The sequence below is a fragment of the Nerophis ophidion genome, linkage group LG05 (assembly GCF_033978795.1).
Source record: "Nerophis ophidion isolate RoL-2023_Sa linkage group LG05, RoL_Noph_v1.0, whole genome shotgun sequence".
Classification (NCBI taxonomy): domain Eukaryota; kingdom Metazoa; phylum Chordata; class Actinopteri; order Syngnathiformes; family Syngnathidae; genus Nerophis; species Nerophis ophidion.
The window spans coordinates 48936236-48951614 of record NC_084615.1 but is presented as its reverse complement, the minus strand read 5'-3'; the positions used below and the strand labels follow the sequence as shown (position 1 = coordinate 48951614).

The window sequence follows — 15379 nt, the reverse complement described above, 5'->3', positions numbered from 1 at the left end:
ACTAGGGGTGTGGGAAAAAATCGATTCAAATACAAATCGCGATATTCACGTTGTGCGATTTTAATCAATCCAAAAAACCAATACACAGCAATACCATAACAATGCAATCCAATTCCAAAACTAAACCTGACCCAGCAACACTCAGAACTGCAATAAACAGAGCAATTGAGAGGAGACACAAACACGACACAGAACAAACCAAAAGTAGTGAAACAAAAATGAATATTATCAACAACAGTATCAATATTAGTTATAATTTCAGCATAGCAGTGATTAAAATTCCCTCATTGACATTATTATTAGACATTTATAAAAAAAAAGAAAAAAAAAAGAACAAGTGTCACAGTGGCTTACACTTGCATCGCATCTCATAAGCTTGACAACACACTGTGTCCAATGTTTTCACAAAGATAAAATAAGTCATATTTTTGGTTCGTTTAATAGTTGAAACAAATTTACATTATTGCAATCAGTTGATAAAACATTGTCCGTTACAATTATAAAAGCTTTTAAAAAAAATCTACTACTCTGCTAGCATGTCAGCACACTGGGGTAGATCCTGCTGAAATACTATGTATTGAATGAATACAGAATCGTTTTGAATCGGAAAAATATCGTTTTTGAATCGAGAATCGCGTTGAATCGAAAAAATCGATATATAATCGAATCGCGACCCCAAGAATCGATATTGAATCAAATCGTGGGACACCCAAAGATTCGCAGCCCTATTTCAGACTGCTATTTTGTTCAATGAAGGACTCTTATTTTGTCTGTTTTGCTTGTGTGCTATTGTTTGCATAGCTGTTGTGTAGTTGCTAACTCCTATTAGCCTATAGCTTACCATGTTTATACATCCATCCATCCATTTACTACCGCTTGTCCCTTTCGGGGTAGCGGGGGGTGCTCGAGCCTATCTCAGCTGTATTCTGGCGGAAGGCGGGGTTCACCCTGGACAAGTCACCACCTCGTTGCAGGGCTTTTTCTAAATGATTTGAGTAAAATACAAGTAAAGATCAGCCGTGTGTGATTTTTAAAGGACATTTAAATGTTTACTGACTGTCCAGCTTTTCACGAGTAAACATGATGCAGGACTGCTTGTATTAAAGATTATATCACATTATTCACGTTAACCCATGTAATCCTTTACTTGAATTTTGCTCATATTGGACCGATATCAATACCCAATCCGGACACCGCTACTTTTACTCTTCAATTGTAAATTTGTAGCTTCTTTGATAATGAACAAACAAATAGTCAAATTTATTTTTGGAAGGTTCCAAAATTTATGTTGGATTTCTTTCTGATTGTCTTTATCTGATTTACGCTACTTTGTATTAGAAATGGCAACATCAGAGGATGCATATGCATGTACAAGCCAGTCTGGCCCACAACAAGAGGATAGAGAAGAAGAAGGAATTTAATGACTACAACTGAAGAAAAATGGCGCGGTCGCGCATACATGGAGATATCTGCTGAAGTAACGAGGGCGAAATACGTAATCGAATCGCGACCCCAAAAAATCGATATTGAATCGAATCATGGGACCCCCAAAGATTTGCAGCCCAATTTCAGACAGTTATTTTGTTCAATGAAGGAGTCTTATTTTGTCTGTTTTGCTTGTGTGCTATTGTTTGCATAGCTGTTGTGTGGTTGCTAACTCCTAGTAGCCTATAGCTTACCATGTTTATCCATCCATTTACTACCGCTTGTCCCTTTCGGGGTTGGGGGGGGTGCTGGAGCCTATCTCAGCTGCATTCGGGTGGAAGGCGGGGTTCACCCTGGACAAGTCGCCACCTCATCGCAGGGCTTTTTCTAAATGACTTGAGTAAAATACAAATAAAGATCCACCGTGTGTTATTTTTAAAGGACATTCAAATGTTTACTGACTGTCCAGCTTAAAACAAGTAAACAGGATGCAGGACTGTTTGTATTGAAGATTATATCACATTATACACGTTAACCCATGTAATCCTATACTTGAATTTTGCTCATATTGGACCGATATCAAGACCTAATCCGGGCACCCCTACTATTACTCTTCAATCGTAAATTTGTAGCGTCTGTGATAATGAACAAACAAATAGTCAAGGTTATTTTTGGAATGTTCCAAAATGTATGTTGGATTTTTTTCTGATTGTCTTTATCTGATTTACGCTACTTTGCAGTAGAAATGGCAACATCAGAGGATGCATGTGCATGTACAAGCCAGTCTGCCCCACAACAAGAGGAAAGAGAAGAAGAAGGAATTTAATGACTACAACTGAAGAAAAATGCCGCAGTCGCGCATACATGGAGATATCTGCTGAAGTAACGAGGGCGAAATACGTCACTAAAGTCTCAAATTCCAAATAACTCATTCAGGGCATGGGCCCCAGAGTGTACAGAGTGATGCGTGGCTTTACCACTAAAAATGGACCTACCGTCAAATCCAGAAAATGGCGTACGCCAGTAAAAATTCAGATGTATGAAAGTGTTCGCACGCACAAATCGAAGCACATTATTTGTTACAACGCAGTCTACTTGAAATCGACCGCAGACGTGTGCGTGGCTTGGCACACCCAGACCACGCACAAGCCACGACCCCTTTTAAATACGTAAATCATATTAACAGTAGCAATGTGACTGAGAACGACATGCGCTGCCCAATAAAGACTCAGTATTAGGTGCTTCTTTCTCCTGTTACGGTAAAAACAGCACACAGGTAAAACAATATTGATAATTGGTCGGGCATCAAGCACAAAGAAAGTGAAGTAGCAGAAGGATGTTCATCGCCAAAACATACGAGCCTTTGAAAAGATAATGGCTGCAACTGATGAGCACATTAATCAGTCTGATGAGTAAAACTTGGCATTTTTGTCTGTGAACTGTTACCCAGCACTATTTTTGTGTGTAGCTAAAGTATCCACAGGCCGTAGAAATGTGCTATGAAGTTGCCGCAAGGCAGTGCACATTTCCACGTCGTTGTCAGTTTTTTATACATCTCATCTTTGCCAGGAAAAAGAGCGTAGTGTAGGTTTTTGTGCATACACAAGCTTTGTTCATGAGGGTCCAGGCCTGGAAGAAAGCAAGATTGTGACTTATGGGGATCCCAATTACACAAAAACAGGTGCCAACTGGTAAGAAAAGTTTATTTTTATAACAAGCCCCATTTAATGCTTCTCAAATGATCTGATGCCTCATGTATTGAGATTTGTGTGTTTTTCCTACAAACATTTACGTACATTAAAATCCAGAAAACAGCGTATGCAAGAAAGGCGGATCAAACGTGAAATTGATGCCAATGTTTGCTTGGAGAATCATAGTGAAATTAGCCATGTGCCTGAGATTGGCACACGCTGCCCTATTAGAATTTAGTAGGAGTCAATAGGAGGTGCTTCTTTTGAGTGTTTTGGGCGAACGAAAGAGGGTTGAGATTGTGAGCCTGTCAAAGCTGTGGACTCCAGGAACCGCATACAGGCTGAAATTAAAAAGTAAAGATTGGACATCAGGAAGAAAGTAAAGAAGAAGATTGATGTGCACGGCCAAGACAGGCAAAGGGACCGGAGGTAAATTAGTGCTGCACCCTGTTTGAAAAGATAGTCGCTACAATATGTCGAATCAATAAATAAATAAGCAATACAATATTAGAGAAAAATCAAATTGAAAACTTTTGTATGCACATACAACAGTTAAAACATTTACTTTATCAGTTTGTGGAATTAAATTGTGGAATGGATTAAACAAAGAAGTTAAACCGTGGCCTTATATGATCCAATTTAAGAGGATGTTCAAACTAAAAGTGTTTACCAAGAACAAAGAATAATTTTAATGATCATCTTAAACTTTATTGAAAATGAGAAATCATTCATCTCATATGTGAACCATAACTGACTTATGTATTAAGAGATCTGTTGTATTTCATTGATGTACATTGTGTTACAAAATGAGGACAACAAGTGAATATGTGCTACTAAATTGCTATGAAATGGAAAAAGGGGTAGGATTAAATAAGCGTTTCTTCTTCCTACTTTTTTTAAGGAAGTTGTAAAGAGAAATGTAAATATGTAAGCTATATGGTGTATCACTTGTAGTTGCATACATGTTCAAAATAGATTTAAACCAGGGGTTTCAAACTCTAATTACCTGGGGGCCCCTGGACGCAGAGTCTGGGTGAGGCTAGGCAGCAAGAAAATATATTTTTTAAAAATGTTGCATACTCCTCAGCATGTGTAGTTGTATAATGACGTTTCAAATTGTATCCCTTGTACACCGTAACTTTCTCTTTGCAAATAAGACATGTCGGGGTGCCCCTGTGCTCAACAATGACATATTGCTTCTCCCACTTTTCCTGGAATTGTCTTTGCACATCACTAACCTTTCTCTTCCCTGCAGGCTTTGAAAAACACATGTTTGGGGTTGTGGAATATATTTGTATTTAGCCCACGCACGGAGAATAATGTTATTTACGCAATGTGTGTCGTTCCGCTTTTCCTCCCTACAGCAACAGGGCGATCGGCGGATAATAGCCGGGAATGTACCAGGATAGCGAGCGCAAAAAAGTGACGGCTCTCAGAGTGTTATCCGCCGTCATATAGAAATATATATAGTGTTCATCGTGTGAGGCAATGCAAATTAAATAATGAAAAAAACAAATAACTGTTTGAAATAGTCCAGGTTATCGGGGACTGTTATTACTGACGGACAGGTGACGCGGTGTGACTGTAGCCAGGCACGTAAGAAAACCCTCGTCTCCATGGCAACGTTTCTGTGGTCTTCACTCATTTGCCGCTTTTCCACCAACGCAGGGGTAGGCAACCCAGAACGTTGAAAGTGCCATTTTGGACCCAACACTGTAAAGCGCCATTCGTATAAAACTCATGGGCCGCACTAACATTAAACTTTCATATTGGATAGGATAGGGTAGGTCTTTATTGTCATTGCACAAGTACAACGAAACTTAATATTAAGGTGGGGGCCGCAAAATAACGTCTAGCGGGCCGCATGTCTGAGACCCCTGATTTAAACCAAACCAAAGCAAACCAAACTTTAGAAGAGATGGGTGAACAAAATGTGTTCATACTGTAGCCTGCTCACAGACAGATTAGAGTTTCATGTGAAAATTATGTAATATTTGGTTTGTTATCTTTTAAATGTTAACATGCCAGCATGTCAAAAAGCATATGAAAGACTTTGACTCTTGTTTGATTACTCAATCTATTATTATAACACCCGAGAGCTTCTTGTGTTACAAAGTCGGGACATTCCTCCACCGTTACCGGTACCTTAAATGTACCGCAAACATCGGCTGCTGCTGTCGGGCCGACTGGCTATGAAGCTGTGCTGAAGTCCCAGGAACACATTGTGACCGCAATAGGTGGCCAAACTATCACCTACATCAGGGGTCGGGAACCTTTTTGGCTGAGAGAGCCAAGAAGCCAAATATTTTAAAATGTATTTCCGTAAGAGCTTTATAATATTTTTTTAACACCGAACACAACTAAACGCGTGCATTTTTAAGTAAGACCAACATTTCTAGAGTATAGTAGGTTTTTTATTCTTTGGAATAACATTGTTATTCTGAAGCTAACTGTGGAGGGGGCCTCGAAATTAGCGACAGACCTGTCGCTCTGTTATAAGCAGCAGCCAGGAGGAGGGACGGAGTTGGGGTTGGAGCCAGAGCGCGCGCGAGAACGAAAGAGAAAAAGACAATTGCTGGAAAGCAACTGAGAGACTTATTGGAAAATAAAACAATATTTTAACCCTGAAACAGGCTCTCATGTCGGTCCTTGGTGGTCTGAAGAACCCCCAGGAGGTTCAAGCCCCACACTAACCAATAATAAATACATTACTTTTTACCATTAACGCAACTTCTTGAACGTAAAAAAGCATGAGAATGTTTTATATTTTAAACGTTATCTTTAACACTGTGATTACAAGCGGAATTATTCATTACTTATTGTGTCAAGCAATGTCAGCTCAAATTTATCCGAGAGCCAGATGCATTCATCAAGAGAGCCACTACTGGCTCGCGAGCCATAGGTTCCCTACCCCTGACCTAGATAAATGGATGGACATCCTCACAAATATTAATATGAATATGAAGCATTAAATGCATTGCCGAAAAAGTTGATTTTATGTCCTTACCTCAATCTTTTTTACATCGTTGAAATCAAATGTTGGAAAAGCCAGAATGAACGCCAATTGTGTGTTGCCAAAGTATCCACGGCCTGGAGAAATGTGCGTACGTGAAGCATGAATTTGGCGTGAGGCTACGCACATTTCCACGTCAAGTTATCGTGCTTTGCTCAATAAATCTCAGCTTTGCCCTGAAAAAGTGTGTAAGCAAGGTTTTTGCGCGAACGCATTTTATATGAGGTCCCTGATGCTTGTAAAAAGTTTTGATTACATTCTGTAAACCAATAAAAAAACCGCAAATGGTCTCTGGGTGAAATTTTGGAGACCCCTGTCATAAAAAGTAATATGTATAATGACTGCAGTGACAAGTGTATGTGTGTGTGCGTCTGCGTATGTGTGTGTGCGAGTGTAATTCCACACCCTGCCCTTTGAGTGGCGCTCAGGCTCACTATCTGACCATCTGGCTCTGGTTAGCCAGGTCTCCAGGTTCATTCTCTCCTCCAAATCAATGCCCCCTCTCACTATTACCCAGATGCACACACACACGCACACACACACACACACCCACGCACACACACACATGGCACAGAAACACCTTAACTGGGCCTCTAATCATTTGACCATGAGGCATTAGACTGTAAGTGAGTCTTATGAAGGGCATGTGTGTGTGCTTGTTTTTTTTGCATGCATGCTCTTGTGTGTATACGATGTGTGCTTGTGCGTGTGTGTGTGTGTGTATCTTCTCGCAAAGGAATGGCTTGGGAACCTGATAAGCCACCAAGACATGTCTTTGTTTCAGCTTCGCCGCCGTTGTATTCCCCTTACTTCCCTCAACACTCACACTTCATGTCATCTGCACTTAATCGTTCTTCATGCCAATGAAGAAGAAATAGAAAGATGTGGAGTGTGGCCCAGATATCAATCACAACACAGTGGAGGAATGCGACTGCTCCCCTCTCAGGATTGTGTATTTAATACTTCCTGAGCTGGGTTAGTGTGCATGTAGTCACAAGGTTCAAATAGTTTCAATATGAGCAGAAATCTCCATTACATGCATAAAAAAACATTTAGTGTGTGTGACTTTGTTAAAAATGCTTAGTGTATGTTTTATAATCAATACACAAACGATCAATGACTTATGGACAATTAGTTGATAAGTGAAAGATGTTTTGTTTGATGACAGCCATCTTTTTCTAACAATCTTCTTGAAATTTTACACACCCATGTTTGTACCATAAAGGCGTGTACCAACTTGGGTGGTCATACAAAATAAACAGCTTGGAGTTACAGTGTATGTTATGCATTGCTGGGTGAGAAATTTCAAGTCACTCCTTCTTATAAGAGCACCCCCCGGATTGTAAATAATGTAAATAATTCAATGTACATACTATGATGATTAACTTGTGTGATGACTGTATTATGTTGATAGTATATATTTGTACCATGAATAGATTAACGTGGACCCCGACTTAAACAAGTTGAAAAACGTATTCGGGTGTTACCATTTAGTGGTCAATTGTACGGAATATGTACTGTACTGTGCAAACTACTAATAAAAGTATCAATCAATCAATCAACCACCTTGGGGTGTACTTGTTGCCCTGTACATATGAGCCATTAGAAAAATGTGTATTTATGTTTAATCTCCTGTCCTCAGAGGCTGAAATGGCCCCCAAGCGTGAGGGCCCCCCTGGGGAGGCCACTGCCTTGGAGGCCCTACTGAGGGCGGACAACCTCCTGGAGAAAAAAAACAATTTGGCAAAGGAAGAGGAGACCATGCTGGAAATACAGGTGTTGATGTACTTTTTAGTTACTTTTGTGCGCAACATCTACAGGTGTTTACTATTAGTTATTTTAGTACGCAATTACAACATATGTTTACTTACTTCTGTACGCAAGTACTCCGGTGTTTACTTTTAGTTACTTTGTATGCACGTACTACAGGTGTTGATTTACTTTTTTAGTTACTATTGTATGCAACAACTACAGGTGTCTACTTTTAGTTACTTTTGTATGCAAGTACTACAGGGGTTTACTTACTTTTTAACTAGTTTTGTAAGTAAGTGCTACAGGGCTTTACTTATTTTTTACTTACCTTTGTAAGCAAGCATTACAGGTGTTGACTTACTTTTTACTTACTTTTGTGTGCAACAACTACAGGTGTTTACTTTTAGGTATTTTAGTATGCAAGTACAACATATGTTTACTTTTGTATGCAAGTACTCAGGTGTTTACTTTTAGTTAAATTTGATGCAAGTACTACAGGGGTTTACTTTGTAATTACTCTTGTAAGCAAGTACTACAGGGGTTTACTTATATTTTACTTACATTTTTAAGCAAGTAGTACAGGTGTTGATGTACTTTTTAGTAGCTTTTGTACGCAACCACTAAGGGTGTTTACTTTTCGTTACTTTGTATGCAAGTACAACAGATATTTACTTACTTGTGTATGCAAATACTCAGGTGTTTACTTTTAGTTACTTTGTACGCAAGTACTACAAGTGTTGATTTACTTTTTTAGTTACTTTTGTACGCAAAAACTACAGGTGTCTACTTTTACTTACTTTTGTATGCAAGTACTACAGGTGTTTACTTTTTAATTACTTTTCTAAGTAAGTACTACAGGGCTTTACTTACCTTTGTAAGCAAGTATTACAGGTGTTGACTTACTTTTGTGTGCAACAACTACAGGTGTTTACTTTTAGGTACTTTAGTATGCAAGTACAACTTATGTTTACTTACTTTTGTTCGCAAGGACTCAGGTCTTTACTTTTAGTTATTTTGTACGCAATAATTACATGTGTTTACTTTGAGTTACTTTTATACACAAGTACTACAGGTGTTTACTTACTTTTTGATAACTTGTACTTAACAACCACAGGTGTTTACCTTTGGTTACTTTTGTATGCAAGTACAACAGATGTTTACTTACTTTTGTACATAAGTATTCAGGTGGTTACTTTTAGTTACTTTGTATGCAAGTATGACAGGTGTTGATTTACTTTTTCGTTACTTTTGCACGCAAGACCTACAGGTGTTTACTATTAGTTACTTTTGTATGCAAGACAAAAGATGTTTACTTACTTTTGTATGCAAGTACTCAGGTGTTTACTTTTAAATTTGATGCAAGTACTACAGGGGTTTACTTATATTTTACTTACATTTGTAAGCAAGTAGTAAAGGTGTTTATGTACTTTTTAGTTGCTTTTGTACGCAACCCCTAGGGGTGTTTACTTTTAGTTACTTTGTATGCAAGTACAACATATGTTTACTTACTTGTGTATGCAAGCACTCAGGTGTTTACTTTTAGTTATGTTGTACGAAAATACTACAGGTGTTGATTTATTTTTTTAGTTACTTTTGTATGCAAAAACTAGAGGCGTGTACTTTTAGTTACTTTTGTATGCAAGTACTACATGGTTTACTTACTTTTTAGTTACTTTTGTAAGCAAGTACTACAGGTGTTGACTTACTTTTTAGTTACTTTTTTATCCAACAACTTAAGGTGTTGATTTACTTTTCAAGTACTTTTGTAAGCAACAACCACAGGTGTTTACTTTTACTATTGCACGCAAGTACAACAGATGTTTACTTACTTTTGTACGCAAGTACTCAAGTGGTTACTTTTAGTTAGTAAATCAACACCTGTTGTACGTGTTGATTTACTTTTAGTTACTTTTGTACGCAAGAACTACAGGTGTTTACTATTAGTTACTTTTGTATAGAAGTACTAAAGTTGTTGATTTAATTTTAGTTACTTTAGAATGCAATCACAACAGATGTTTACTACAAACCTCGTTTCCATATGAGGTGGGAAATTGTGTTAGATGTAAATATAAACGGAATACAATGATTTGCAAATCATTTTCAACCCATATTCAGTTGAATATGCTACAAAGACAATATATTTGATGTTCAAACTGATAAACACTTTTTTTTTGCAAATAATCATTAACTTTAGAATTTGATGCCAGCAACACATAACAAAGAAGTTGGGAAAGGTGGCAATAAATACTGATAAAGTTGAGAAATGCTCATCAAACACTTATTTGGAACATCCCACAGGTGTGCAGGCTAATTGGGAACAGGTGGGTGCCATGATTGGGTATAAAAGTAGCTTACATGAAATGCTAAGTAATTCACAAACAAGGATAGGGCGAGGGTCACCAATTTGTAAGCAAATTGTCGAACAGTTTTAGAACATTTCTCAATGAGCTATTGCAAGGAATTTAGGGATTTTACCATCTACGGTCCGTAAAATCATCAAAAGGTTCAGAAAATCTGGAGAAATCACTGCACGTAAGCGATGATATTACAGACTTTTAACCCCTCAGGCGGTACTGCATCAAAAACCGAAATCAGTGTGTAAAGGATATCCCCACATGGGCTCAGGACCACTTCATAAAACCACTGTCAGAAACTACATTTGGTTGCTACATCTGGAAGTGCAAGTTAAAACTCTGCTATGCAAAGCAAAACCCATTTATCAACAGCACCAAGGAACGCAGCCGGCTTCGCTGGGCCCGAGCTCATCTAAGATGGACTGATGCAAAGTGGAAAAGTGTTCTGTGGTCTGACGAGTCAACATTTCAAATTACAGGGCCAAGGACCACACCCTGGGGAACTCCACACGTTACCTTAACATAGCCCGAGGTCACATTATTATGGGAGACGCACTGCATCCTGTCAGTAAGATAGGAGTTAAACCAAGACAGGGCTAAGCCTGACATACCAATTCATGTTTTGATAAGCTCTAATAAAATATTATGATCGACGGTATCGAAAGCAGCGCTAAGATCGAGAAGCAGCAATATAGATGACGCATCATAATCCATCATTAGCAATAGATCATTAGTCATTTTTGCGAGTGCTGTCTCCGTAGAGTGATTTGCCCTAAAACCGGATTGAAAGGTTTCACATAGATTGTTAGACGTTAAGTGTTCATTTAGCTGCTCTGCAACAATTTTTTCGAGGATTTTTGAAATAAATGGAAGGTGAGACACCGGTCGGTAGTTTACCATGAGGTCAGGATGGAGGTTAGGTCTTTTAAGGAGAGGATGAAGAACTGCTTTTTTAAATGCTAGGGGAACACTGCCAGAGGAAAGTGATAAGTTTATAATATTAGCACTGATGGACCTAATAATACAAAGAGCTCCTTGATAAGTTTCCCAGGAAGTAGGTCAAGTAAACATGTTGTTTGTTTTATTCCATTTACACGTTGTAACAATTTTTCCAATGTTATTTCCTTAAAACGAGAGAAACTATTTTGGAGGGCAGTATCGGCCGTATATACAGACATATCTTTGTTAATGGAACCCAGTTGTAGCTGGGACGCATTGTCTTTAATCTCCTTTCTAATGACTTCAATTTTCTTATTAAAGAATTGCATAAAGTCATCTGCTGAGTGGGTGGAGCTACTGGAAGGAGTCCCTTGTTGGGTTAGCGATGCTACCGCACTAAACAAAAATTTAGGATTGTTTTTATTAAGGTGGATGAGATTTGAGTAATATTTAGCTTTAGCTAAGGTAAGTTATTAAACTATCACTCCATGCTTGATGGTGCACCTCAAGTTTAGTCGTGTGCCATTCGCCTTCCAGCTTTCTACAAGATAATTTCTGAGCTCTAGTTTCTTCTGTAAACCATGGGGTACGCCTTTTTGGAGCATTTTTTAACTTGAGCGGTGCTATACTATCAATGGTTTCGCGCAGGGCGTCGTTAAAGTTGTTAGTGAGGTTATCATTAGTATGCCAGCAAGGGTTGTCGTTGTGGAAGCATTAATGTTGCGGCTGCTATAGCAGTTATTATTATTATTAGTTTGCCGAACATGAGTCTGAACTTCGAATTTTATAAGGTAATGATCGGACATTACTTTAGTATACGAGAGTATCATAACTTTGGAAACGGTGATACCCCTGACAAGCACTAGGTCTATTGTATTACTGTTGCGATGCGTGGGGTCATTTATTATTTGTGTAAGACCACAGCTATCAATTATAGTCTGGAGCGCCACGCACGGTGGGTCTGATGGGGTATTCATATGGGTATTAAAGTTCCCGTTATAATTATATTATCGGCGTCCGTCACTAGATCAGCAACGAACTCTGAGAATTCGTTGATAAAGTCCAAATAGGGCCCTGGGGGCCGGTAGACAACAGCCAGGCATAGAGGCAGCGGTGTGACAGACCTCATAGTAAGCACTTCAAACGATTTATATTTATTATTTATGTTAGGAATAAGGTTAAAATTTTTGTTGTAAATTAGTGCGATCCCCCTGCCCCTTTTAAGGGGACAGGCAATATGCGCATTCGTATAGTTAGGAGGAGATGCCTCATTTAGCGCAAAAAAGTCATCTGGTTTAAGCCAGGTTTCGCTGAGACCGAGGACGTTAAGATTGTTGTCTCCAATGACCTCATTAACTAATAACGTTTTGGGAGACAATGATCTTTTGTTTAAAAAGCCTTTACTATAGGTAGTGGGCTGTTTTAAGGAGTTTTTGATCAAAATATCCGTAGTAGCAATATTAATAATGTTGCGTTTATTATCCGTAGTGCACTTAAAATAATTACGACCATATCTAGGAATTTATATGACGTGAATTTTCCGATTGTTTGTTTGGTGCTGCGATAAACTGAAAGCATCATAATTTGCCACCTCAGTAGAACTCATGTCCAACTCTGACATAGTCATAGCAGAAAAAACTTGTTCTAACTTAACACGGTGTGGCGCAGTGGTAGAGTGCCCGTGCGCAACCTGAGGGTCCCTGGTTCAATCCCCACCTAGTACCAACCTCGTCACGTCCGTTGTGTCCTGAGCAAGAGACTTCACCCTTGCTCCTGATGGGTGCTGGTTAGCTCCCTCCATCAGTGTGTGAATGGGTAAATGTGGAAGTAGTGTCAAAGCGCTTTGAGTACCTTGAAGGTAGAAAAGCGCTACACAAGTACAACCCATTTATCATAACTGACTCCTTACCCAGACCAGTAGGCTCGTGTCTTCCATTTGAATCCGGCTTCAGGATGAAGGGAAGCGGTGTTCTGTGGGGATTAGCCTTTTGCTTTGTTGAGCAAATATCTTGTCTTTGTAGTGCATTCAATTGAATATGGGTTGAAAATGATTTGCAAAGCATTGTATTCCGTTTATATTTACATCTAAAACAATTTCCCAACTCATATGGAAACGGGGTTTGTAGTTATTGTATGCAAGTACTCAGGTGTTTACTTTTAGTTACTTTGTACGCAAGTAAAACAGATGTTTACGTTCTTTTGTACGCACGTTCTCAGGTGTTTACTTTTAGTTACTTTGTAGGCAAGGACTTCAGGTGTTGATTTAATATGTAGTTACTTTTGTATGCTGGTACGGCAGGTGTTGATTTTCTTTTCATTTACTTTTGTGTGCAACAACTACAGGTGTTTGCTATCAGTTACTTTTGTATGCAAGTACTGCAGGTGTTGACTTACTTTTTAATTACATTTTGTTCACGACAACCACATGTCTTTACCGTTTAGTTACTTTTGTACACAAGTACTACAGGTGTTTACCTGCTTTTTAATTATGTTGTACAAACGTACTAAATGTGTTTAATTAGTACGTTTTAGTTACATTTGTATGCAAGTATTAGACTTAGACTTCATTTTATTGTCATTCAAATTTGAACTTTACAGCATAGATAAGAACGAAATTTCATTACATAAGTTCATGGTAGTGCAGCGAAATTTCGTTCTAACAGGTGTTTAGATCCTTTTGTTTGGAAGTACATGCGTCTGTGGCCGTAGATATGTGCAACCAGTAACAATGTGGTTTTAATAATAATAGTATGTATAATTTGTTTGCATGTTTGCTATGTAGCGGGTTCTAGAGGCAGAGGAAAATGGGGACAGCTGTCAAAATGATGAAGACTTTGAAGTGGATACTCCCAAGAGGAAGAACAGAAACAGAGGAAAAGTGAGTTACTACTCATGCTACTTCAAATGCACCTACTGCCATCTTGCAGAGTTCATTAAAACAATAACATAAGGAGGTTGCCTACAGCCACACCTGTTAAGGTAACTCATGACCTTTGCAGTAATTTACTTTTGTCGCCTATAAAAATTGATTGGAGCATTTATGGTATTCGACATTTCAGCCCACCAGGGGGCGGTGTATCAAAAGTATACTGTACAAAGACACTGTTCTCTAAGAAACAGCATATAACTAACTAACTACCTTAGTTCAAGTCAAAAAGAAGCATACTTTTGTTTTTACAATATTTTAGAAGCGGAAAAACACTATAAATGCCTCACTAAAGTAATGATAAGCAGCAAACACTGCATTTTATAGCATAATATTTTTTGTACCATTTTGAAACCAGTTAATGCATTTTTTTCTTTCCAGAACAGAGGTTCCAGTCGTAAGAAGACAGAAGCGGCGAGCGCGGACGACCAGGACAAACCTTACGTTTGCGACAGTAAGCGACAACACATGGACGTGTCTAATCTAATAAATACCTGTGTGTGATGGACATGTTAGTATATCCTAAAGCCCACAGTCTCCAAAAGCAAGTATGATTGTGATAACATTTCAAGTCACTTCCTGTCACCTGTCAGTCGTAGCCCCTCCCCTCGCATTCCAACAAGCAGCGTTTAGCAGCATGAAGAAAGACTTTGCGGTTCAGGCCTGATTAGCATGCTACTCTCCTGCAGAGCAAGGATGTGAACTGATGAATGAACAAAACATGACATCTCATCCTCATTTTATGTCTTGTCCGTTCTTTCTGTCTGCTTGTTTGTCTCCTCTGTTCCAGATAGACACAAACAAAAGCATAACTCAAAAAAGGCTGAAGAAGGTACCGGAACCCGAGGCACCGTGAATGTTTTTTATCTAGCGACCTACGTGCTTTTTGCAGATCTCTAACACTTAAAATGCTTGTTAACACGCTGAATAGAAACGCATGTCAGCAACGTGCTTTTGACGCTGAGACGTGCTACCTGGCTAACTAGATAGCTCTGACGCGTGCATGTTTCCCCATACACTTTTGTAGCCATTGTAGAAATATTCAAAGACGATTTGGAAGAATTGGCAATACATTGCTGCAGAACTGCTGGAAGAAATAAAAGGTTTAACGTTAAATTCTACAATGGCTTCAGCGCCAAATAAAAATGATTAACCTTTTGTATTATTATTAGCCATGTGGGTTACTTTATTTTAAAATGGAGTCTTATTGTACTCCTCTTTCTAGATTATTTCCATGAGTATATGACACTTAGTCATCCTGTACATATTTGTATTTGTT

At 38.6% G+C, this 15379-nt stretch overlaps 1 protein-coding gene across 2 annotated transcripts in view; it reads left to right on the top strand.

Moving 5' to 3' along the window:
- dpf3 (double PHD fingers 3) overlaps positions 1-15379 on the top strand; it is a 63597-nt gene that overhangs the window by 28725 nt on the left and 19493 nt on the right. The window contains exons 4-7 of one of the 2 annotated variants that reach the window (XM_061901272.1): positions 7772-7905; positions 13957-14052; positions 14482-14554; positions 14891-14932. In XM_061901272.1, the coding sequence (XP_061757256.1) occupies positions 7772-7905; positions 13957-14052; positions 14482-14554; positions 14891-14932 (345 nt within the window). The remainder of the gene's footprint in view (positions 1-7771; positions 7906-13956; positions 14053-14481; positions 14555-14890; positions 14933-15379) is intronic. The other variant, XM_061901273.1, reaches the window with a different exon arrangement.